Here is a 25,432-nt window from a genome sequence, read left to right on the forward strand (position 1 = left end):
CTCCACTTTCCCCACTTCCTCAACTTCCTCCACTTCCTCCACTTCCTCCACTTCGTCAAATTCGTCCACTTCGTCAACTTCGTCCACTTCATCCACTTCGTCATCTTCGTCCATTTCTTCTTCCACTTCTTCCACTCTGTCCACTTCCTCGACTTCCACGACTTCCTCCTCTACTCCCTCTACATCCTCCACTTCGTCCATTTCGTCCACTTCGTCAACTTCATCCACTTCGCCCACTTCGTCAACTTCATCCACATCGTATACTTCGTCCACCTCCTCCACTTCGTCTACTTTGTCCACTTCGTTCACTTCGTCCACTTCATCCACTTCTTCGTCCGCTTCTTCCCCTCCTTCCACTTCCTCCACTTCCTCCACTTCCTCCACTTCTTCCCCTTCCTCCACTTCCTCCACTTCCTCCACATCCTCCACTTCCTCCACTTCCTCTACTTCCTCCACTTCGTCCACCTCGTCTACTACCTCCACTTCCTCCACTTCCTCCAATTAGTCCACTTCGTGCACTTCGTCAACTTCGTCCACTTCCTTCACTTCCTCCAATTCGTCCATTTCGTCCATTTCGTCCACTTCTTCCACTTCCTGCACTTCGTCCACTTCGTCAACTTCCTCCACATCGTCCACTTCCTCCACTTCCTCCCCTGCGTCCACTTCCTTCACTTCCTCGACTTCCTACACTTCGTCCACTTTGTCGAGTTCGTCCACTTTGTCATCCATGCCAACTTCGTCAAATTCGTCTATTTCGTCCACTTCCTCCACTTCCTCCATTTCATCCACTTCCTCCAGTTCCTCCACTTAGTCCACTTCGTCAACTTCTTCCAGTTCCTCCACTTCCTCCACTTCTTCTACTTCCTCCACTTGCTCCACTTCGTCCCCTTTCTCCACTTCCTCCACTTCTTCTTCCTCTTTGTCCACATCGTCCACTTGCTCCACTTTCCCCACTTCCTCCACTTCCTCGACTTCCTCCACTTCGTCAACTTTGTCAACTTCATCAACTTCGTCAACTTCGTCCACTTCGTCCATTTCGTCCATTTCTTCTGCCACTTCTTCCACTGCGTCTACTTCCTCGATTCCCATGACTTCCTCCTCCACTTCCTCGACTTCGTCCACTTCATACACTTCGTCAACTTCGTCCACATAATCAACTTCGTCCACTTTGCCCACTTCATCAACTTCGTCCACATCGTCAACTTCGTCCACTTCGTCAACTTCCTCCACTTCCTGCACTTCCTCCCCTTCTTCCACTTCCTCCACTTCTTCCACTTCGTCCACTTCCTCCACTTCATCCACTTCGTCAAGTTCGTCCACTTCGTCAACTTCGTCAACTTCGTCAACTTCGTCCACTTCGTCCACTTCCTCCTCTTGCTCCACTTCCTTGACTTCCTCCACTTCAACCCCTTCCTCCATTTCCTCCACTTCCTCCACTTCCTCTACTTCCTCCACTTCGTGCACTTCCATTATTTCGTCCACCTCGTCCACTTCCTCAACTTCCTCCATCACTTCCTCCACTTTGTGCACTTCGTAGAACTTCGTCCACTTCCTCATTTCCCTCCACTTCGTCCACTTCATCAACTTCCTCCACTTCTAAAACTCCCTCCACTTCCTCCACTTCCTCTACTTCCTCCACTTCCTCCACTTCTTCTACTTCCTCCACTTCCTCAACTTCGTCGATTTCGTCCACTTCTTGTTCCTCTTCGTCCACATCGTCAACTTCGTCCACTTCGTCCACGTCGTCTACTTCCTCGACATCCTCCTCTTCCCCCCCTTCCTCGGTTTCCCCCACTTCCTCCCCCTCCTCCACTTCCTCCACTTCCTCCACCTCGTCCACTTCCTCCACTTCCTCCACTTCCTCCACTTCGTCAACTTCGTCCACTTTGTCAACTTCGCCAACTTCGCCAACCTCGTCCACTTCGTCAACTTCCTCCACTTCCTCTTCGTCTACATCATTGACTTCCCGCTCCTCCTCCACATCCCCCACTTCCTCCTCTTCCTCCACTTCGTCCACTTCCTGTAGTTCCTCCACTTCCTCCACTTCCTCCACTTCCTCCACTTCCTCCACTTCGTCAACTTCGTCAACTTCGTCAACTTCGTCCACTTCTTCCACTTGGTCCACTTTGCTAACTTCGTCCACTTCGTCCACTTCTTCCACTTCGTCATCTTCGTCCACTTCCTCCACTTCGTCAACTTTGTCCACTTCCCCAACGTCGTCCACTTCCTCCACTTCCTCCACTTGCTCCACTTCCTCCACTTCGTCCTGTTCTTCTTCCTCTTCGTCCACATCGTCCACTTCCTCCACTTCCACCACTTCCTCCACTTCCTCCACTTCCTCCACTTCCTCCACTTCGTCCACTTCGTCCTCTTCCTCTTCCTCTTCGTCCACATCGTCCACTTCCTCCCCTTCCACCACTTCCTCCCCTTCCTCCACTTCGTCAACTTCGTCCACCTCGTCCATTTCGTCGATTTCTTCTTCCCGTTCTTCCACTCCGTCCACTTCCTCGACATCCTCCACTTCCTCCTCCGCTTCATCCACTTCCTCCACTTCCTCCACTTCGTCCATTTCGTCCACTTCATCCACTTCGTACACTTCGCCCACTTCGTCCACATCGTTACCTTCGTCCACTTCGTCAACTTCGTCCACATCGTTGACTTCGTCCACTTGGTCAACTTCGTCCACATCGTCCACTTCGTCCACTTCGTCAACTTCGTCCAATTCGTCAACGTCCTCTACTTCCTCCACATCCTGCTCTTCCCCCCCTTCCTCGGTTTCCTGCACTTCCTCCACTTCCTCCACCTCGTCCACTTCCTCCTCTTCCCCCACTTCGTCAACTTCGTCCACTTCGCCAACTTCGCCAACTTCGCCGATTTCGTCCACGACGTCCTCCTCCACTTCCTCCACTTAGTCCACTTCCTCCACTTCGTCTGTTTCGTCCACTTCGTCCACTTCGTACACTTCCTCCACTTCCTCCACTTCGTCCCCTTCGTAACCTTCGTCCACATCGTCGACTTCATCCACGTTCTCCACTTCGTCAAGTTCATCAACTTCTTCCACTTCGTCCACTTCCTCCACTTCCTTCACTTCTTCCACTTCCTCCACTTATTCTTGCACTTCGTCCACTTCGTCCATATCGTCCACTTCCTCCACTTCCTCCACTTCCTTCACTTCCTCCGCTTCCTGCCCTTCCTCCACTTCCTCCACTTCCTCCACTTCGTTCACTTTGTCCATATCGTCAACTTCGTCAACTTCGTCCACTTCATCCTGTCGCAACCAGAATCGCGACGGGACGACGATCCATAAAGAAACGGGTTTTGAAAAGAGATTTGGAGTCGCCACCATAGTTTATTTTGGAAAACTACGGAAAAACCATAAAATGATAAAGCACGGTCCACTAAAACCAAAGATTGGGTTCGGGAGTCGGTTACGCGTGGGGAAGGTGTTAGCACCCCACAACGCCTGCCCTAAGGCAGTACCTTTAACTAAATGCACGGATATGATGCGATTTTTAAAATGTTTAATTATCCCCTAAAATAAAATTCTAAATAAACAAAACATATTTTTTAGTTTTTTGGGCCCGACAAGGATTGACCTTGCTCCTACGTATTCTCATTCAAAATGAGAAATCAGGGTTACGTAGTTCTAGTTAAGAGATTGTTTGTTGTTTGGAAAAGCAGATGTTTTTAATTTTTGGAGATTTTATGTTTTTTAATATTTTTGAGAAAAAGAAGGTAATGAGTACTAGGCCAACGCGAACGGTCGCACGAGTACTCATACCTTTAAAATGATATTTAAATATTTTTAATCATCTTTTTTTTTTAAAAAAGAGAAATAACGATATTAAGCACTAAGACGATGCGGACGATCACACGAGCACTCATACCGTTATTTACTTATTTAGGAAGACTTGAGAGTATTGAGTGCTAGGCTGATGCGGACGATCGCACGAGCACTCGTACCCTCGTTTAATATTACGTAAATAAGAGAGAAAAGTATTGAACACTAGGACGATGCGAACGATCACACGAGTGTTCAACTTTTAAACGTATTTTTTTGAAATTTTATATAAGAAAAGGTTTTTAGCACAAGGACGACGCGAGCGGTCACACGTGTGCTTAACCTTCAAAACGTATTTCTTTTGTAAATTTATTTAAAGAAGAAGAAAAGGTTTTTAGCACAAGGACGACGCGAGCGGTCACACGTGTGCTTAACCTTCAAAACTATTTCTTTTGTAAATTTATTTAAAGAAGAAGAAAAGGTTTTTAGCACAAGGACGACGCGAGCGGTCACAAGTGTGCTTAACCTTCAAAACTATTTTTTTTGTAAATTTATTTAGAGAAGAAGAAAAGGTTTTTAGCACAAGGACGACGCGAGCGGTCACACGTGTGCTTAACCTTTAAAACAAATTTTTGTAAATTTATTTAGAGAAGAAGAAAAGGTTTTTAGCACAAGGACGACGCGAGCGGTCACACGTGTGCTTAACCTTTTAAACAAATTTTTGTAATTTTCTATTTTATATATGTATATAAGTAAAATTATTATATATATATATTTTGAAATAATTGGATATTTAAAAGAAATAAATAAGATAAAGTAATAAAATAAAAATGAAATGAAATAAGATAAATAAAAAGGCAAATGAATAATTAAATAATAATAAAAATAGGGGTACCAAAATAAAAATAATATAATGTCGAACGGTCAGTCTAAAAGCTTGGATAACGAACGGTCCGTGGTAAAGGCCGAACGTACGTTAGGAAAAGATTCAGAGTCACGAGCGCTCGTTGTGGAGAGGTGACGAACGTACGTTGAGAAAAATAGACTGAATGACGAGCGTTCGTTGGGTGATACGACGAACGTACGTTGAGTACAGTAAGGTAGATGACGAGCGTTCATTGGATGATGTGACGAACGGACGCTGAGAAGAGGAGGCTAGTCGACGAGCGCTCGTTGGGTAGATGAGGTGGGATAACGAACGCTCGTTATGGAAGAGCGTTCGTTGGGAAGCTGTGGGAAGTGGAGGCCGAATGACGAGCGCTCGTTTGGGACGAGCGTTCGTTGGGAAAATGAGGTTGGATGACGAACGAATGACGAGCGCTCGTTTGGGACGAGCGTTCGTTGGGAAAATGAGGTTGGATGACGAACGCTCGTTATGGACGAGCGTTCGTTGGGAAGATGTGGCTGGATGACGAACGCTCGTTATGGACGAGCGTTCGTTGGGAAGATGTGGCTGGATGACGAACGCTCGTTATGGACGAGCATTCGTTGGGGAAATGTGGCTGGATGACGAACGCTCGTTATGGACGAGCGTTCGTTGGGAAGATGTGGGAAGCTGAGACTGAATGACGAGGGCTCGTTTGGGACGAGCGTTCGTTGTGAAGATGAGGCTGGATGACGAACGCTCGTTATGGACGAGCGTTCGTTGGGAAGATGTGGGAAGTGGAGACCGAATGACGAGCGCTCGTTTGAGACGAGCGTTCGTTGGGAAGATGAGGCTGGATGACGAACGTTCGTTATGGACGAGCGTTCGTTGGGAAGATGTGGCTGGATGACGAACGCTCGTTATGGACGAGCGTTCGTTGGGAAGATGTGGCTGGATGACGAACGTTCAAAAAAAGCCAAAGGTTCCTGGACGTACGCTCGATTTTGGGCCTGGCCCAATTGAATGGTTTCTAACCTAGAATTTCCTAGGGGTTCTACCTTCCCACTTTCATTCACTCCTCATGCTGCTCCTCTCAAATGAGGCCAATGCTTCCTTCTCTCTGATCAAAAGGGTTCAGAGACACTCACTTCTGTCACTCAACGACCACGTCTTCTTCCGATTGACCACCGCGGACCAGACTAGCCACCGCAACGAAGGTGGCCACCGTATCACTGCCTCTACGGACCAGCTACCATGCCGTCGTCTCTCTCGATCTATCCACCGTGCCACGCCGCGCCATACCGCGCCACTGCTTCCTTGCTCTTGTCTGCATTCTCCGATACTGGCAACCTAGGGAGGGGTTCGTCTCCGCCAGTTCAAACATGCGGGCTGCCTCTTCTTCGTCGAGCTCTCCGCCTTTCACCGCCGAGACCATCGTCGGCCATCGCTCCAGCTCATCCCTTCATTCTTGGATTGTGCGATGGGTTTTGGATTTGGTTTGTTGAGATTGGCCGTGAGCGTGAGAGTTAGGAAGGAGAGAGGGAACGTGGTGAAACAGAGAATGAATGAAAGGGGAGGTTGGTGATGAGGGAACTCATGATGTTCAGAGGAAAAGCATTCATGATGGAATAAGCATAAGAAGCAGTTATGCAGTAAGCGGTCATGATGAGTCTGGATGTACAGATGAAACAGAGACTTACCTGTTGCTACGGCTGCTGCTATCGTTCGCTGCGTAGCCGGTGATCTCTTCTCGCCGGTGCCGGTGCCAATGCTGACTCTGGATGATGATTCCAGATGATGGTTCCTCGTGTGCCCTCCTTTCCCCTTTTCCTCTCTCTGATCCAAAAAAATCCTCTCCCCAAAATCTTTGGAATCCTCCTCGTAACCACCTGGTCCCCCTTTTTTTTCCAAAAAAATCTTAGAAAAATCCTTTCTAACAACCTTGTCTCCCTCCTTCAGACACGCGTCCCATTCATCCTCTCCCCCTTTTCCACGTTTTTTTTTTATTTTTTTTATTTTTTTATTTCAATTTTATTTTATTTTTTAATTATTTTTAATTTTATTTTTCAATTTTTTAATTATTTTGATTAATTAACTCTATTAAAACAAATTGAAAATACGAAATAAAATAGAAATTGAATTAAAAGCAAAGATCTAAATACATAAAAATAGAATAAAACAAAAAGGTAAAATAAAATAAAAGGAAAATAATAAATAACCAATAAAAACAATCTTTTACAACCCGGACAAAATTGAGTGTTGACAGCTGCCCCTCTTTACTTAGATATTACTAAATAATATGAAAATTTAATCTTTTCGTATTATTTAAGTAAAGCTAAGTAAAGATAAAAACACTAATTTTGTCCGAGTTTCAATCATGAAAGAAAACGAACAAAATGATTCAAGTCACGATACCAAACGACCAATGTCAAGTAAAGTATCAGTAACAAAAACTAAAACCTGGATTTGACCATTGCCTCGCAGAGGGCCAAACTCACAGAACTGAAATTTAAATCCGACCATTGCCATGCAGAGGGTCAATAACAGAAAATTAAACCTGGATTTGACCATTGCCTCGCAGAGGGCCAAACTCACAGAACAGAAATTTAAATCCGACCATTGCCATGCAGAGGGTCGATAACAGAAAATTAAAACCTGGATTTGACCATTGCCTCGCAGAGGGCCAAACTCACAGAACAGAAATTTAAATCCGACCATTGCCATGCAGAAGGTCGATAACAGAAAATTAAAACCTGGATTTGACCATTGCCTCGCAGAGGGCCAAACTCACAGAACAGAAATTTAAATCCGACCATTGCCATGCAGAAGGTCGATAACAGAAAATTAAAACCTGGATTTGACCATTGCCTCGCAGAGGGCCAAACTCACAGAACAGAAATTTAAATCCGACCATTGCCATGCAGAGGGTCGATAACAGAAAATTAAAACCTGGATTTGACCATTGCCTCGCAGAGGGCCAAACTCACAGAACAGAAATTTAAATCCGACCCTTGCCATGCAGAGGGCCGATAACAGAAAATTAAAACCTTGATTTGTAGCTTTGAAAAGTTGATAAATGCCGAGTTAAACATGAAGATTTTGCAAACAATTCTCCTTGCTTCCTTTGAGATGATGTTATGTCATGATGGTGCATGAATGCCTAGATGCATGAGACTTTCATTTTGTTCTTTTCTTTTACTCTCGCTTTTCATCATCATCATTTTTTTTTTTTTTTTGAAAGCTCCATGCTTGGAATCCATTGTTAATATTGTCATCAAACACGATGTACGTTCAAAACGCATTCCTTAAAAACAACGTTGATATGTATAAAACCCTTTGATGAGCAGGAAGAAAGTGTAACCCTGAGTTTAAAATTCTTTTTATCGCTTTTTGCAATCCAAATTAACTTGAACCCTGTAGGATGTGGAAGAATGGTTATGAAAAGCAGATGAATAATGATTTTCTGTGAGCAAGTATTAACGTATGTGTGTCCCTTATTTGGGGGAAAGTGCTATTAACATGTTGGGCTCCCATATTGCCCCAATTTTGTACAATAAGTATGCTTTGGAAAAGTGAAAAGATTTGTATATGAAGGATTCCCCCCAAATTGGACGATCTTCGATTGACAGGGAGACCTTTTTTTTTTTTTTTTTTTTTTTTTTTTTTTTTTTTTTTTTTTTTTTTTTTTTTTAAACTGAATGCGTCGTTCACCACATCATTTTGTTTCCAAGTTAAATTCGTGAGAAAGATTAGGACAAACATTTTTCAGTCAGCGTGGACTTTTATTGGCTTGTACCGTGGCTAAAGGTCAAAGGGTTTTTGAAAGAAAGGATAATGAAGGCCCAAATAAGTGTTTGACGGTTAAAGTCTTTAAACAAGAATCATTTGCAAGGTGCCCAGTCAACTGTCTTTAGAGATTTGAACTTCAGGCATCCTTTATTGTTGTTTTTTTTTTCTTCATTTTTTTTTTGTTGCCCCTGCTGTGGTCCTTTATGATATTTTCCTTTTTATTTTTGTTTTGTTTTTCTTTCTTCCTTTTAGAGATTTCCCCCTCAACTTTGGATGCTTATGATGTATCTTTTTAAGTTGACGTCGATATGCTAATAATTCTTGTCTAGGGTGATGAAAACAATTATGAATTTTGGCTCAAAAGGGGTGCAATTGGATGAACTGCTTTTGACGATTGGATAACGAAAAATGGCCACACGTCACTCTGAATCTTGTTTGTCTGATTTTCTCTTGAACTTAAACCTGAAACAAAACTATGTAGTGTTTGACACATCCACTTCATTTTTCCTTTGCTTTGTTTTCCCTCTTTTTCTTTCTTTTTTTTTTTTTTATATATATATATATATATCTCCCTGATCAACGGATTATCGATGATATGTAACATAATGAAAACTGCCCCAATATTAGGCGGCGAAATCCTTCATCTTGTGGGAAACAAAAATTAGGGTTCAAGTAATGTGAATGCAGATGCTTTATCAAGAAAAGAACACCGGTTACTCCCAAAACCTTGAATCAGGGAAGTACTCACCAACGGTATTTTTCAAAACTTTTTTTTTTTTCGAAAAATACTATGTCCTTGACAACTTTATTAACAACAAACTCAACATGTAACCCCTTTTTTTTCTTTTCACCTTTTTTTTCGTTTTTCCTTTTCGACATCCTCCAGGACCGAGCTTGCCAACCTGATATACTGTGATGCTTTTATCAACACGCGTTTACTTATTTTCGTTTTCATTTCCCCTTTACTACTTAACAGCTCAGCGTGACATGCAATATTTCAGATGGAATGCAAACAACCAAAATATGAATGAACTCATGTGAAATTTATTTAGTGAATAAAACACAGAGTACAATAAGCGTTAAAGACAATATCAACATCCCTTTAATAGCAACCACTATCACGGAATCATCATGCGTAAAACTTTTTTACTGCATCAGAATTAACTGGCAATGGTAACTCCTCTCCGTCCATTCTCGTGAGAATTAGTGCCCCACCAGAAAATGCTTTCTTCACTACAAATGGCCCTTCATAATTTGGAGTCCATTTGCCTCTATGATCCTTTTGTATGGGTAGAATCTTCTTCAACACCAGCTCACCTTCATGAAATTCTCTTGGGTGTACTTTTTTGTCAAATGCCTTCTTCATTCTTCTTTGATACAATTGTCCATGGCATACTGCTGTTAGTCTCTTTTCATCGATGAGATTGAGCTGGTCGAAACGAGCTTGAACCCACTCCGCCTCTTCTAATTGGGTTTCCATTAAAACTCGTAAGGACGGAATTTCCACTTCAAACGGAAGTACTGCTTCCATTCCATATACAAGCGAGAAAGGCGTTGCCCCAGTCGATGTTCGTACCGAAGTGCGATAACCATGTAAAGCAAAAGGAAGCATTTCATGCCAATCCTTATACGTGACCACCATCTTCTGCACAATCTTCTTGATATTTTTGTTAGCAGCCTCTACTGCCCCATTCATCTTTGGACGATAAGGAGAAGAATTAAGATGATGAATTTTGAACTCCTCACATAACTCTGTCATCATCTGGTTGTTCAAGTTAGTGGCATTATCAGTGATGATCCTGTTAGGGAGCCCGTATCTGCAAATCAACTCCCTTTTTATGAACTTGGTCACCACCTTTCTGGTCACATTAGCATAAGAAGCGGCCTCAACCCACTTGGTGAAGTAGTCGATTGCGACTAATATGAAACGGTGTCCATTTGACGCCTTTGGCTCTATAGCTCCGATGACATCTATTCCCCACATCGAAAAGGGCCATGGTGCAGACAACACGTTCAAGGTCGTGGGTGGAACATTGATATTACTTGCGTATACCTGGCATTTCTCACACTTTCTCACATGTGTACAACAATCATTTTCCATAGTCAACCAAAAATACCCCGCTCTCAGTATCTTCCTGGCCATTGAGTGCCCATTCATGTGCGTGCCAAATGTACCCTCGTGCACTTCTTTTAGTATCAGCTCGGCTTCTTTTGCATCTACGCATCTAAGGAGAACCATATCATGATTCCTCTTATATAGAATATCCCCACTCAAAATGAAACTGCCAACCAACCTCCTTAACGCCCTTTTATCGTTTTCTGATGCCTTCTCTGGATATTCTCGGGTTCTAAGATAATGCTTGATATCAAAGTACCAAGGTTTACCATCTACCTCTTCTTCGATGAAATGACAGTACGCTGGCTTCGCATGACTCTTCATTTCAATCATTGGCAATTCTGCATCTTGATCAACTTCAAACATCGATGACAAAGTAGCCAATGCGTCTGCTAATTGATTATCTTCTCGCGGTATATGATTAAACGTGATGGAATCGAAATACTCAATTAATCCCTTGATGTAAGCTTGGTATGGAATTAATTTAGTATCCCTAGTCTCCCATTCTCCCTTCAATTGATGGATGACCAAAGCTGAATCTCCATATACATCCAGAATTTTTGCTTTAGACTCTATTGCTGCTCGAATACCCATGGCACAGGCTTCATATTCTGCGATATTATTCGTGCAATTAAAACACAACCTTGCCGTCATTGGAATGTATTGATTCTTAGGAGAGATAAGCACTGCCCCTATTCCATGCCCCATTACATTCGAGGCCCCATCGAATAATACCGTCCAGGCTTTTTCATCTTTGTCCTCTTTGTTCTCAGCAAATAAAGCCATGATATCTTCATCAGGAAATTCAGGTTGCATTGGCTGATAATCATTAATGGGCTGATGGGCTAAATATTCCGCTAAAGCGCTACCCTTGATAGATTTCTGAGTAACATATACAATGTCATACTCCGATAATAGCATCTGCCATCGAGCTATCCTTCCAGTGAGAGCAGACTTTTCAAAAATATACTTGATAGGATCCATCTTGGATATCAACCAAGTAGAGTGGCTCAACATGTATTGCCTTAGACGATGAGTAGCCCACGCCAGTGCACAACAAGTTCGTTCTAACGACGAATATCGTTGTTCGCAATCTGTGAATCTTTTGCTCAAGTAATATATAGCATGCTCTCTTTTCCCGTCTTCATCATGCTGACCCAATACACAACCCATTGAATTATCCAATACGGTCAAATACAAAATGAGCGGCCTTCCTGGCATAGGTGGACGCAATACAAGAGGGTCTTGCAGGTATTGTTTGACTTTTTCAAAAGCAACTTGACAATCTTCATTCCAGACTACGGCCTGATTTTTCCGTAGTAACTTGAACATTGGTTCACAAGTATCAGTTAATTGGGAGATGAACCTAGCAATGTAATTCAATCTTCCCAAAAAACCTCGAACCTCCTTTTCTGTTCTGGGCGCAGGCATTTCCGTTATCGCTCTTACTTTGTCCGGATCAACTTCTATCCCTCTTTGACTGACAATGAAGCCCAACAATTTTCCAGACTTTACTCCAAACGTGCATTTGGCAGGATTTAATCTGAGTTTGTACTTTCTCAGTCTCTCAAATAATTTCCTTAGATTGAAAATATGCTCCTCTTCTGATTCAGACTTTGCAATCATGTCATCCACATAAACTTCAATTTCCTTATGCATCATATCATGAAAAAGTGTCACCATTGCCCTTTGGTATGTTGCCCCAGCATTCTTGAGTCCGAAAGACATAACCTTATAGCAGAATGTTCCCCACAACGTGATAAAGGTCGTTTTTTCCATATCTTCCGGTGCCATTTTAATTTGATTATATCCCGAGAATCCATCCATGAACGAAAATAACGAAAATTTGGCCGTATTATCAACCAGAGTATCGATGTGTGGTAACGGGAAATTATCCTTCGGACTTCCTTTATCTCATCCTTCTCTCCCAAGTTGAGTATTTCAATCTCCTCCTGATGGGGTTTTATCTCCTTAGATTCTTGTTCCACTAATCTCAACAATTCTGGAGAGGGTTCTTCTACATCATCTTCGAAATCATCTTCCGTATTATTGATAGGGTGCTCAAAATTAGGAACATTGATATCATTATTTTCAAAACAATCATTGTCACATCTGCATCATTTAAATTTATGAAAAAGTATAAATAAATAAGATAAACAAAGAAAAATGCCAAATGATGATGAAATGCAACTTTATTATCACGCTGAGTGAAAAGTAAAAAGAATAAATCCGCGAAACCTCAGTTCTAAAGCCCCAATCGAAACTATAAGCTTAATTAAAACTATTACATTTTGTTCACATTAAGCATCACAGGTAAATCCAGTGTTTCCCAATTGTTGAGTTGAGTATCAGGGGAGCAAGCCCACACAAAGCTCGAACTTTGAGGCCTTTCTTCATCCTCCACCGCTGCTATCTGACCAGTGTTGATCCACCCAGCACTGCGGAAACTTTCCTTGATGTCAACAATGTGAATTTTGCTCTCTCTGGGCCCTCGTCTTTCTGCACGGGCCAGACTGCGCTCTTTTCTTTCTTCAATCACTCTTTTCCTGTCTTCCTTGGTAGGTTTATACCCCAAGCCATATCTGTTCTTGTTTTCAACGATTTCTAGAGGGAATGCTCGCCCCTGCCGATATTTACCCAAACCTTCCCTATATATATAGCCCTCTTTTAGCATAATCTTGGCCATCATAATAGAAGCACATGATAGACGAGGATTTACTGGAAACGGTTCCACACAAGCATTTCCCACAATTTCCAACGATTGGAAGGCTGTCTCGAGAGCTTCTTCAGCCGCCTCAATGTAGCGCGTGGATGATGGCCCACTCACAAGAAGATCCTCTTCTCCTGATACTATCACCAGCTTATCTCCTATCACATACTTCAACTTCTGGTGTAGTGTAGAAGGCACAACTCCCGCCGAATGAATCCATGGGCGCCCCAACAGACAACTATAAGCTGGCAGGATATCCATAACTTGGAACGTTATTTGAAAAACACATGGGCCAACTTGCATTGGTAATTCCACCTCTCCCATCACTTCTCTTTTACTACCATCAAACGCCCTCACAATCATTGAACTAGGCCTCATATGCATTCCTTCGCAAGGTAGCTTTTCCAGAGTTGCTTTCGGCATGACATTCAAGGAGGACCCATTGTCCACTAAAACACGCGCAATAACATGATCCAGGCATTTCACAGAGACGTGAAGAGCCTTGTTATGCCCTCTTCCCTCAGCTGGTATCTCATCATCCGTAAAAGTGAGATAATTATTAGCAACAATATTGCCAACAATACCTTCGAATTTATTCAACGAAATACCTTGCTCCACATGAGCCTCACTGAGTATCTTCATTAGCAACTTTCTATGTGATGCCGAATGCATGAGCAAGTCTAACAAGGATATACGAGCAGGCATACGATTTAACTGTTCCACCACCTTATATTCACTTTGTTGTATGAATTTTAAAAATTCGCAAGCCTCCTCTTCAGAAACTTCTCTCCTCTCTTCCTTGTCGGGGATTTCCTCTGTCTGTGCACCCTTCCCCTTTAAGAACTCTTTTGCCTTCGCGGCCATCGTTGCTTCCCTATCATTAACCCTTTCTCGAGCCAACTCTGGTGATGTGAAAATTCGACCACTCCTAGTCATTCCCCCTATTCCTGATATGTTTTTGACGACAGGGTCGACGCTTTGCGTTTCGCCTGACGCATGCGTCCCATATCTCCATGGGACGGCTTTTTCGTTCTTGTAAGGAAAAGGGGCTGGTACATGGATAACTACAGGCGACCTTCCTTGAGTTGGTGGGATAGAAGTAGTCTTAGTGAAACGAATCACTAATGGTTCTGGTAAAATCATACCGGATTCATCACCAGTCTGTGCAAATACATCTCCCTCCTCCCTCTTGTAACATACTTGCATCAGACCACGATCTAGCAGGTCTTGCAGAATTTCTTCAAATTCAACACACTCCTCAATAGAGTGCTCAGCCTCTGGGTGGAGCGCGCATGCCATACTCTCATCATAATCACCCTTCAAGATACCCACTTTCAGCAATGCCTCCAAAATAAACCTCCTAGAGCTCTTGACTTCTTTCACATTTCTCACCAGCTCATGCTCTTTCACTTCGACAGCATTCGTCGAAGCACTTCCATGCCCAGATAAAGGATTGGACTCAACACTAGGCTTATCCTCTTGGAACTTTAACCACCCGGAATCAATTAGAGTCTGTACTTTATGCTTGAAAGCCAAACACCTCTCAGTGGAATGACCAGCGGCCCCTCCATGATAACTACACTTTGCATCTGCATCATAACCTCTTGGATACGGAGGCTGCAAAGGCTTCAGGGGACAAACAACAACTAAACCTTGTTTGATAAGATGAGGCAATAATTTCGTATAAGTTGTAGGAATTGGGGTAAAGTTAACATAATTTCTTTCTTGGTTCCTTCTTGGATAAGCATTTGGACCCACATTCATATTGGAACCTACATTTGCCCCTCCCCTCCAATTATTCGTCGGGATGTATTGTGGTTGATAGTATCCCGGTTGTTGTTGAGGCCTAATTTGATGACCAAATGACGCGTTAGCTGCATGTGGATGTTGACCCCAGTATGGTCGATAGTTATGAGTGGGAGCCTGACCTCTCCACACGGGGGTTGCAGATGCTGCATGCACATCTCCCTCCTTTCTTTTCCCTGAGTTGAAATTGGGTTTTTTGGAGTTTGCACCCGCCGACGAGCCATATGCAATCTTCCCATTTTTCAACCCGATCTCTATTCGCTCGCCTATCACGATGATATCGGCGAAATTTGAAGATACATTTCCCACCATATGTTCATAAAATGGTGGTTGGAGCGTATTTACAAACATTGCCACCATTTCTTTATCATACAAAGGCGGCTCAACTTGTGCAGCCAATTCCCTCCACCGCTGAGCATACTCCTTAAAAGTTTCGTTGTCTTTCTTCGACATGTTTTGCAGCTGTAAACGATCTGGCGCGACATGTGTATTGTATATGTACTGCTTCACAAAAGCATCAGCCAAGTCTGCCCAACAACGAATTCGAGTCGGCTCCAAATGGGTATACCAGTTTAACGTCACTCCAGCCAAACTATCTTGAAAAACATGGATGAGCAGCTGCTCATCATAAGCATATGCAGCCATCTTTCTGCAAAACATGGTTAGATGGCTCTTTGGGCATGTCTTTCCCTTATACTTCTCAAAATCTGGCGCCTTGAACTTATGTGGAATTTTGACGCCAGGAACCAAGCTCAATCTAGAAACATCCCCAAATCCATAACTTTCATACCCCTCCACAGCCCTCAATCTTGCCTCTAGGCTCTCGAGTTTATCCTTTGCCCCATCGACATTACTAGTTACCCCCTGAAACGAAGTATATGGCGCAACCCTTGTAGAAAAGCCCTCTCCGGTAATCACAGGTGGCACCGGGGTTACTCGTATTCCATCAGTCATGCTTGCATGCATCCCTTCATTTACCATAGGTGCAGACATTACAACAGGTCCCTGAGTATTGATTGGCGGTATGTTAGCAGTGGTAGGGAAAGAGAATGAAGCCTGCTCCCCTTCTGTGTATTCATCCACTTCCTTCACATCCTCTACTTCGTCCCCTTCGTCCACTTCGTCAACTTCGTCCACTTCCTCCACTTCCTCCACTTCCTCCACTTCGTCCATTTCCTCCACTTCGTCCACTTGGTTCACTTCGTCCACTATTTCCACCTATTCCACTTCGTCAAATTCGTCAACTTTGTCCAATTCTTCCAAATCGTCCACTTCTTCCACTTCGTCCACTTCGTCCACTTCGTCCACTTCGTCCACTTCCTCCCCTTCCTCCACTTCCTCCACTTCCTCTACTTCTTCCACTTCATCCACCTCGTCCACTTCCTCCACTTCCTCCACTTCCTCCCCTTCCTCCACTTCCTCCACTTCCTCTACTTCGTCCACCTCGTCCACTTCCTCCACTTCCTCCATTTTGTCAACTTCGTCAACTTCTTCGACTTCGTCTTCTTCGTCCACTTCCTACACGTCCTCCACTTCGTCCACTTCGTCCACTTCTTCCAATTCGTCCACTTCTTGCACTTCCTCCACTTCCTCCACTTCCTCCCCTTGCTCCACTTCCTCCACTTCCTCTACTTCCTCTACCTCTTCCACTTCGTCCACCTCGTCCACTTCATCCACTTCGTCCATTTTGTCAACTTCGTGAACTTCTTCGACTTTGTGTACTTCCTCCACTTCCTCAACTTCCTCCACTCCCTCCAATTAGTCCACCTCGTCAACTTCGTCCAGTTCTTCCACTTCCTCTACTTCCTCCCCTTCCTCCACTTCCTCCACTTTCTCTACTTCGTCCACTTCGTCTGCTTCCTCCACTTCGTCCACCTCGTCCACTTCCTCCACTTCCTCAACTTTTTGAACTTCGTCAACTTCTTCCACTTCATCTACTTTGTCCACTTCCTCCATTCCTCCACTTCCTCCACTTCCTCCACCTCCTTCACTTCCTCCACTTAGTCCACTTCGTCAACTTCCTCCACTTTCTCCACTTCCTCCCCTTCCTCCACTTCCACCACTTCCTCCACTTCCTCTACTTCCTCCACCTCGTCTACTTCCTCCACTTCGTCCACCTCGTCAAGATCCTCCACTTGCCCAACTTCCTCCACTTCCTCCACTTCCTCCTCTATTTCCTCTACTTCCTCCACTTCCTCCACATCCTCCACTTCCTCCGTTTCGTCCACTTCGTCCACTTCGTACACTTTGTCCACTTCGTCTACTTTGTCAACTCCGTCCACCTCGTCCACTTCCTCCACTTCGTCCACCTCGTCCACTTCCTCCACTTCGTCCGCTTTGTGAACTTCGTCAACTTCTTCCACTATTTCTACTTCGTCCACTTCCTCAACTTCCTCCACTTCGTCCACTTAATCCACTTCGTCATCTTTGTCCACTTCCTCCACTTCCTCCCCTTCCTCCACTTCCTGTACTTCCTTCACTTCGTCCACCTCGTCCACTTCCTCCACTTTTTTCACTTCCTTCATTACCTCCACTTCGTCCACCTCGTCCACTTCCTCCACTTCGCCCACCTCGTCCACTTCCTCCACTTCGTTCGCTTTGTGAACTTCGTCAACTTCTTCCACTATTTCTACTTCGTCCACTTCCTCAACTTCCTCCACTTCGTCCACTTAATCCACTTCGTCAAGTTCGTCCACTTCCTCCACTTCCTCCCTTTCCTCCACTTCCTCCACTTCCTCGACTTCCTCCACTTCCTCTACTTCCTCCACTTCATCCACCTCGTCCACCTCCTCCACTTTTTTCACTTCCGTCATTACCTCCACTTCGTCAACTTGGTCCACTTCGTCCAATTCGCCAACTTTGTCAACTTCGTCCACTTCCTCCACTTCCTCTACTTCGTCCACTTAGTCCAGTTCGTCCACTTCGTGCACTTTGTCCATTTCGTGCACTTCGTCCACTTCGTCAACTTCGTCCACTTCGTGCACATCCTCCACTTCGTCCATTTCGTCCATGTCGTCCACTTCGTCCACCTCGTCCACCTCGTCCACTTTCTCCACTTCCTCCACTTCCTCCCCTTCCTTCACTTTCTCCACTTCCTCCACTTCGAGCACTTCGTCAACTTCGTCTACTTCGTCCACTTCGTACACTTCGTCAACCACTTCATCCACTTCCTCCACTTCGTCCACTTCCTCCACTTCCTCCACTTCCTCTCTCTACATCCTCCACTTCGTCCACCTCGTCCACTTCCTTCACCTCCTCCACTTCCTCCACTTCCTCCACTTCCTCCACTTCCTCCACTTCGTCAACTTCCTCCACTTTCTCCACTTCCTCCACTTCCTCCACTTCCTCCACTTCCTCCACTTCCTCCCCTTCCTCCACTTTCTTCACTTCCTCCACTTTGTCAACTTCGTCCACTCCGTCAACTTCGTCTAGTTCGTCCACTTCGTCAACTTCGTCAGCTTTCTCAACATCGTCAACTTCGTCCACCTCGTGCACTTCCTCCACTTCGTCCACTTAGTCCACTTCGTCCACTTATTCCACTTAGTCAACTTCGCCACTTCCTCCACTTCGTTCACTTCTTCTTCCGCTTCTTCCACTTCTTCCACTTCCTCCACTTCCTTCACTTCCTCCCCTTCCTCCACTTCCCCACTTCCTCCACTTCGTCCATCTCGTCCACTTCTTCTACCACTTCTTCCACTTCGTCCACTTCCTGCACTTACTCGACTTACTCTACTTCGTCAACTTCTTACTCTACTTCGTCAACTTCATCCTATTCCTCCACTTCCTCCTCTTGCTCAACTACGTTCACTTTGCCCACTTCGGCCACATCGTCAACTTCATCCACTTCTTCCACTTCTGCCACTTCGTCAACTTCGTCCACTTCCTCATTTCCTCCAGTCCGTCCACTTCGACCACTACGTCAACTTCGTCCTCTTCGTCAAATTCGTAAACTTCGTCCACTTTGTCAATTTCCTTCGCTTCCCCAACTTTGTACACTTCCTCCACTTCCTCACTTCCTCAACTTCGTCCACTTCGTCAACTTCGCCAACTTTGTCCACTTTGTTAACATCGCCAACTTCGTAAACTTCGTTCACTTCATCCACTTCCTCGACTTCGTCCACTTCGTACACGTAGTCCACTTCCTCCAGTTCCTCCACTTCTTCTACTTCCTCCACTTCCTCCACTTCTTCCACTTCGTCCACTTCTTCTACTTCGTCCACTTCGTCCACTTCCTCAACTTCGTCCACTTCGTCCACTTATTCCACTACGTCAACTTCGTCAACTTCGTGCACTTCGTCGACTTTGTCCACTTCGTCGACTTTGTCCACTTCGTCCACTTCCTGCGCTTCGTCCATATAGTCCACTTCGTCCACTTTGTCAACTTCGTCCACTTCCTCCACTTCCTCCACTTCCTCTACCTACTCCACTTCGTCCACTTGTGAACTTCGTCCACTTGCTCCACTTCGTCCACTACGACAACTTCGTCCACTTCGTCCAGCTCGTCCACTTGGTCCAACTCGTCAACTTCGTCCACTCCGTCCACTTCGTCCACTTCTTCTTACGCTTCTTCCACTTCTTGCACATTGTCGACCTCGTCCAGTTCCTCCACTTCCTCACCTTCCTCCACTTCCTCCCCATCCTCCACTCCCTCCACTTCCTTAACTTCCTCCACTTCGTCCACCTTTTCAACTTCCTCCACGACCTCCACTTCGCCAACTTCGTCAACTTCGTTCACTTCGTCCTCTTCGTCCACTTCCTCCACATCGTCCATTTTGTAGACTTCGTCAACTTCGTCTACTTCGTCCACTTTTTCAACTTCATAATTCGACAACTTCATCCACTTCCTCCACATCCTCTACTTCCTCCCCTTCGTCCACTTCGTCAACTTCGTCCACTTCGTCAACTTCGTCCACTTCCTCCACTTCCTCCACTTCCTCCACTTCCTCCACTTCCTCCACTTCCTCCACTTCCTCCCCTTCCTCCACTTCCTCCACTTCCTCCCCTTCCTCCACTTCCTCCACTTCCTCTACTTCCTCCACTTCGTCCACCTCGTCCACTTCCTCCACTTCCTCCAATTCGTCCATTTCGTCCATTTCGTCCACTTTGTCCACTTCCTGCACTTCGTCCATTTCGTCCACTTAGTCCACTTCGTCAACTTCCTCCACATCGTCCACTTCCTCCACTTCCTCCCCTGCCTCTACTTCCTTCTCTTCCTCCACTTCTTCCACTTTGTCGAGTTCGTCCACTTTTTCATCCATGCGAAGTTCGTCAAATTTGTCTATTTCGTCCACTTCGTCCACTTCCTCCATTTCTTCCACTTCCTCCACTTCCTCCACTTAGTCCACCTCGTCAACTTCGTCAACTTCGTCCACTTCATCCACTTCCTCCACTTCCTCCACTTCTTCTACTTCCTCCACTTCCTCCACTTCGTCCCCTTTCTCCAATTCCTCAACTTCGTCCACTTCTTCTTCCTCTTCGTCCACATCGTCCACTTGCTCCACTTTCCCCACTTCCTCCACTTCCTCCACTTCCTCCACTTCGTCAAATTCGTCCAGTTCGTCAACTTCGTCCACTTCGTCATCTTCGCCCATTTCTTCTTCCACTTCTTCCACTCCGTCCACTTCCTCGACTTCCACGACTTCCTCCTCTACTCCCTCTACTTCCTCCATTTCGTCCATTTCGTCCACTTCGTCCACGTTGTACACTTCGTCCACTTTATCCACTTCGTCAACTTCATCCACTTCGCCCACTTCGTCAACTTCATCCACATCGTATACTTCGTCCACCTCCTCCACTTCGTCTACTTTGTACACTTCGTTCACTTCGTCCACTTCATCCACTTCTTCGTCCGCTTCTTCCCCTCCTTCCACTTCCTCCACTTCCTCCCGTTGCTCCACTTCCTCCACTTCCTCCACTTCCTCCCCTTCCTCCACTTCCTCCGGTTCCTCCCCTTCCTCCACTTCCTCCACTTCCTCTACTTCCTCCACTTCGTCCACCTCGTCTACTACCTCCACTTCCTCCACTTCCTCTACATCCTCCACTTCCTCCACCTCGTCCACTTCCTCCACCTCCTCCACTTCGTCCACTTCGTCCACTTCGTCAACTTCCTCCACTTCCTCCACTTCCTCCACTTCCTCAACTTCCTCCACTTCCTCCACTTCCTCCCCTTCCTCCACTTTCTTCACTTCCTCCACTTTGTCAACTTCGTCCACTTCGTCAACTTCGTCTAGTTCATCCACTTCGTCAACTTCGTCAGCTTTCTCAACTTCGTCAACTTCGTCCACCTCCTCCACCTCGTGCACTTCCTCCACTTCGTCCACTTAGTCCACTTCGTCCACTTATTCCACTTCGTCAACTTCGCCACTTCGTCAAATTCGTCAACTTTGTCCACTTCGTTCACTTCTTCTTCCACTTCTTCCACTTCCTCCACTTCCTCCCCTTCCTCCACTTCCCCCACTTCCTCCACTTCGTCCATCTCGTCCACTTCTTCTACCACTTCTTCCACTTCCTCCACTTCCTCCACTTCGTCAACTTCGTCCTATTCCTCCACTTCCTTCTCTTGCTCAACTACGTCCACTTTGTCCACTTCGTCCACATCGTCAACTTCATTGACTTCCTCCACTTCTGCTACTTCGTCCACTTCCTCATTTCCCTCCAGTCCGTCCACTTCGACCACTACGTCAACTTCGTCCTCTTCGTCAAATTCGTAAACTTCGTCCACTTCGTCAATTTCCTCCGCTTCCCCAACTTTGTACACTTCCTCCACTTCCTCACTTCCTCAACTTCGTCCACTTCGTCAACTTTGTCCACTTTGTCAACATCGCCAACTTCGTCAACTTCGTTCACTTCGTCCACTTCCTCGACTTCGTCCACTTCGTACATGTAGTCCACTTCCTCCACTTCCTCCACTTCTTCTACTTCCTCCACTTCCTCCACTTCCTCCACTTCCTCCACTTCCTCCACTTCTTCTACTTCCTCCACTTCCTCCACTTCCTCAACTTCGTCCACTTCGTCTACTTATTCCACTACGTCAACTTCGTCAACTTCGTCTACTTCATCGACTTTGTCCACTTCGTCCACTTCCTGCACTTTGTCCATATAGTCCACTTCGTCCACTTTGTCCACTTTGTCAACTTCGTCCACTTCGTCCACTTCCTCCACTTCCTCTACCTACTCCACTTCGTCCACTTGTCAACTTCGTCCACTACGTCAACTTCGTACACTTCGTCCACCTCGTCCACTTCATCAACTTCGTCCACTCCATCCACTTCGTCCACTTCTTCTGACGCTTCTTCCACTTCTTCCACATTGTCGACCTCGTCCAGTTCCTCCACTTCCTCACCTTCCTCCAGTTCCTCCCCATCCTCCACTTCCTCCACTTCGTCCACCTTTTCAATTTCCTCCACGTCCTCCACTTCGCCAACTTCGTCAAATTCGTTCACTTCGTCCTCTTCGTCCACTTCCTCCACATCATCCATTTCGTCCACTTCGTTCACTTCGTCAACTTCGTCTACTTCGTCCACTTTGTCAACTTCAAAATTCGACAACTTCCTCCACATCCTCTACTTCCTCCCCTTCGTCCACTTCCTCAACTTCGTCCACTTCGTCAACTTCGTCCACTTCGTCAACTTCATCCACTTCATCCACTTCCTCCACTTCCTCCACTTCCTCCACTTCCTCCACTTCCTCCACTTCCTCCACTTCCTCCACTTCCTCCACTTCCTCCCCTTCATCCACTTCCTCCACTTCCTCCCCTTCCTCCACTTCCTCCACTTCCTCTACTTCCTCCACTTCGTCCACCTCGTCCACTTCCTCCACTTCCTCTAATTCGTCCATTTCGTCCATTTCGTCCACTTCGTCCACTTCCTGCACTTCGTCCAGTTTGTCCACTTAGTCCACTTCGTCAACTTCCTCCACATCGTCCACTTCCTCCACTTCCTCCCCTGCCTCTACTTCCTTCACTTCCTCCACTTCCTCCACTTCTTCCACTTTGTCGAGTTCGTCCACTTTGTGATCCATGCCAACTTCGTCAAACTTGTCTATTTCGTCCACTTCGTCCACTTCCTCCATTTCGTCCACTTCCTCCACTTCCTCCACTTAGTCCACTTCGTCAACTTTGTCAACTTCGTCCACTTCCTCCACTTCTTCTACTTCCTCCACTTCCTCCACTTCGTCCCCTTTCTCCACTTCCTCAACTTCGTCCACTTCTTCTTCCTCTTCGTCCACATCGTCCACTTGCTCCACTTTCCCCACTTCGTCAACTTCCTCCACTTCCTCCACTTCGTCAAATTCGTCCACTTCGTCAACTTCGTCCACTTCATCCACTTCGTCATCTTCGTCCATTTCTTCTTCCACTTCTTCCACTCTGTCCACTTCCTCGACTTCGACGACTTCCTCCTCTACTCCCTCTACATCCTCCACTTCGTCCATTTCGTCCACTTCGTCAACTTCATCCACTTCGCCCACTTCGTCAACTTCATCCACATCGTATACTTCGTCCACCTCCTCCACTTCGTCTACTTTGTCCACTTCGTTCACTTCGTCCACTTCATCCACTTCTTCGTCCGCTTCTTCCCCTCCTTCCACTTCCTCCACTTCCTCCACTTCCTCCACTTCTTCCCCTTCCTCCACTTCCTCCACTTCCTCCACATCCTCCACTTCCTCCACTTCCTCTACTTCCTCCACTTCGTCCACCTCGTCTACTACCTCCACTTCCTCCACTTCCTCCAATTAGTCCACTTCGTGCACTTCGTCAACTTCGTCCACTTCCTTCACTTCCTCCAATTCGTCCATTTCGTCCATTTCGTCCACTTCTTCCACTTCCTGCACTTCGTCCACTTCGTTAACTTCCTCCACATCGTCCACTTCCTCCACTTCCTCCCCTGCGTCCACTTCCTTCACTTCCTCGACTTCCTACACTTCGTCCACTTTGTCGAGTTCGTCCACTTTGTCATCCATGCCAACTTCGTCAAATTCGTCTATTTCGTCCACTTCCTCCACTTCCTCCATTTCATCCACTTCCTCCACTTCCTCCACTTAGTCCACTTCGTCAACTTCTTCCAGTTCCTCCACTTCCTCCACTTCTTCTACTTCCTCCACTTGCTCCACTTCGTCCCCTTTCTCCACTTCCTCCACTTCTTCTTCCTCTTTGTCCACATCGTCCACTTGCTCCACTTTCCCCACTTCCTCCACTTCCTCGACTTCCTCCACTTCGTCAACTTTGTCAACTTCATCAACTTCGTCCACTTCGTCCACTTCGTCCATTTCGTCCATTTCTTCTGCCACTTCTTCCACTCCGTCTACTTCCTCGATTTCCATGACTTCCTCCTCCACTTCCTCGACTTCGTCCACTTCATACACTTCGTCAACTTCGTCCACATAATCAACTTCGTCCACTTTGCCCACTTCATCAACTTCGTCCACATCGTCAACTTCGTCCACTTCGTCAACTTCCTCCACTTCCTGCACTTCCTCCCCTTCTTCCACTTCCTCCACTTCTTCCACTTCGTCCACTTCCTCCACTTCATCCACTTCGTCAAGTTCGTCCACTTCGTCAACTTCGTCAACTTCGTCAACTTCGTCCACTTCGTCCACTTCCTCCTCTTGCTCCACTTCCTTGACTTCCTCCACTTCAACCCCTTCCTCCATTTCCTCCACTTCCTCCACTTCCTCTACTTCCTCCACTTCGTGCACTTCCATTATTTCGTCCACCTCGTCCACTTCCTCAACTTCCTCCATCAGTTCCTCCACTTTGTGCACTTCGTAGAACTTCGTCCACTTCCTCATTTCCCTCCACTTCGTCCACTTCATCAACTTCCTCCACTTCTAAAACTCCCTCCACTTCCTCCACTTCCTCTACTTCCTCCACTTCCTCCACTTCTTCTACTTCCTCCACTTCCTCAACTTCGTCGATTTCGTCCACTTCTTGTTCCTCTTCGTCCACATCGTCAACTTCGTCCACTTCGTCCACGTCGTCTACTTCCTCGACATCCTCCTCTTCCCCCCCTTCCTCGGTTTCCCCCACTTCCTCCCCCTCCTCCACTTCCTCCACTTCCTCCACCTCGTCCACTTCCTCCACTTCCTCCACTTCCTCCACTTCGTCAACTTCGTCCACTTTGTCAACTTCGCCAACTTCGCCAACCTCGTCCACTTCGTCAACTTCCTCCACTTCCTCTTCGTCTACATCATTGACTTCCCGCTCCTCCTCCACATCCCCCACTTCCTCCTCTTCCTCCACTTCGTCCACTTCCTGTAGTTCCTCCACTTCCTCCACTTCCTCCACTTCCTCCACTTCCTCCACTTCGTCAACTTCGTCAACTTCGTCAACTTCGTCCACTTCGTCCACTTGGTCCACTTTGCTAACTT

The 25,432-nt window shown here is 45.9% G+C and overlaps 1 protein-coding gene across 1 annotated transcript; it reads right to left on the minus strand.

Moving 5' to 3' along the window:
* Positions 1-6,342: 6,342 nt before the first annotated feature.
* LOC148203718 (uncharacterized) lies at positions 6,343-15,379 on the minus strand. Its single transcript, XM_088107726.1, has 3 exons — positions 14,147-15,379; positions 12,931-14,104; positions 6,343-6,482 (listed from the first exon to the last, which is right to left on the minus strand). The coding sequence occupies exons 1-3, from the start codon at positions 15,377-15,379 to the stop codon at positions 6,343-6,345; spliced, it is 2,547 nt and encodes an 848-aa protein (XP_087963852.1).
* Between the last annotated feature and the right edge of the window lie 10,053 nt (positions 15,380-25,432).

This window comes from Vigna umbellata, chromosome 2 (assembly GCF_029865625.1).
Source record: "Vigna umbellata cultivar VRB3 chromosome 2, Vumbellata_1.0, whole genome shotgun sequence".
NCBI lineage: Eukaryota > Viridiplantae > Streptophyta > Magnoliopsida > Fabales > Fabaceae > Vigna > Vigna umbellata.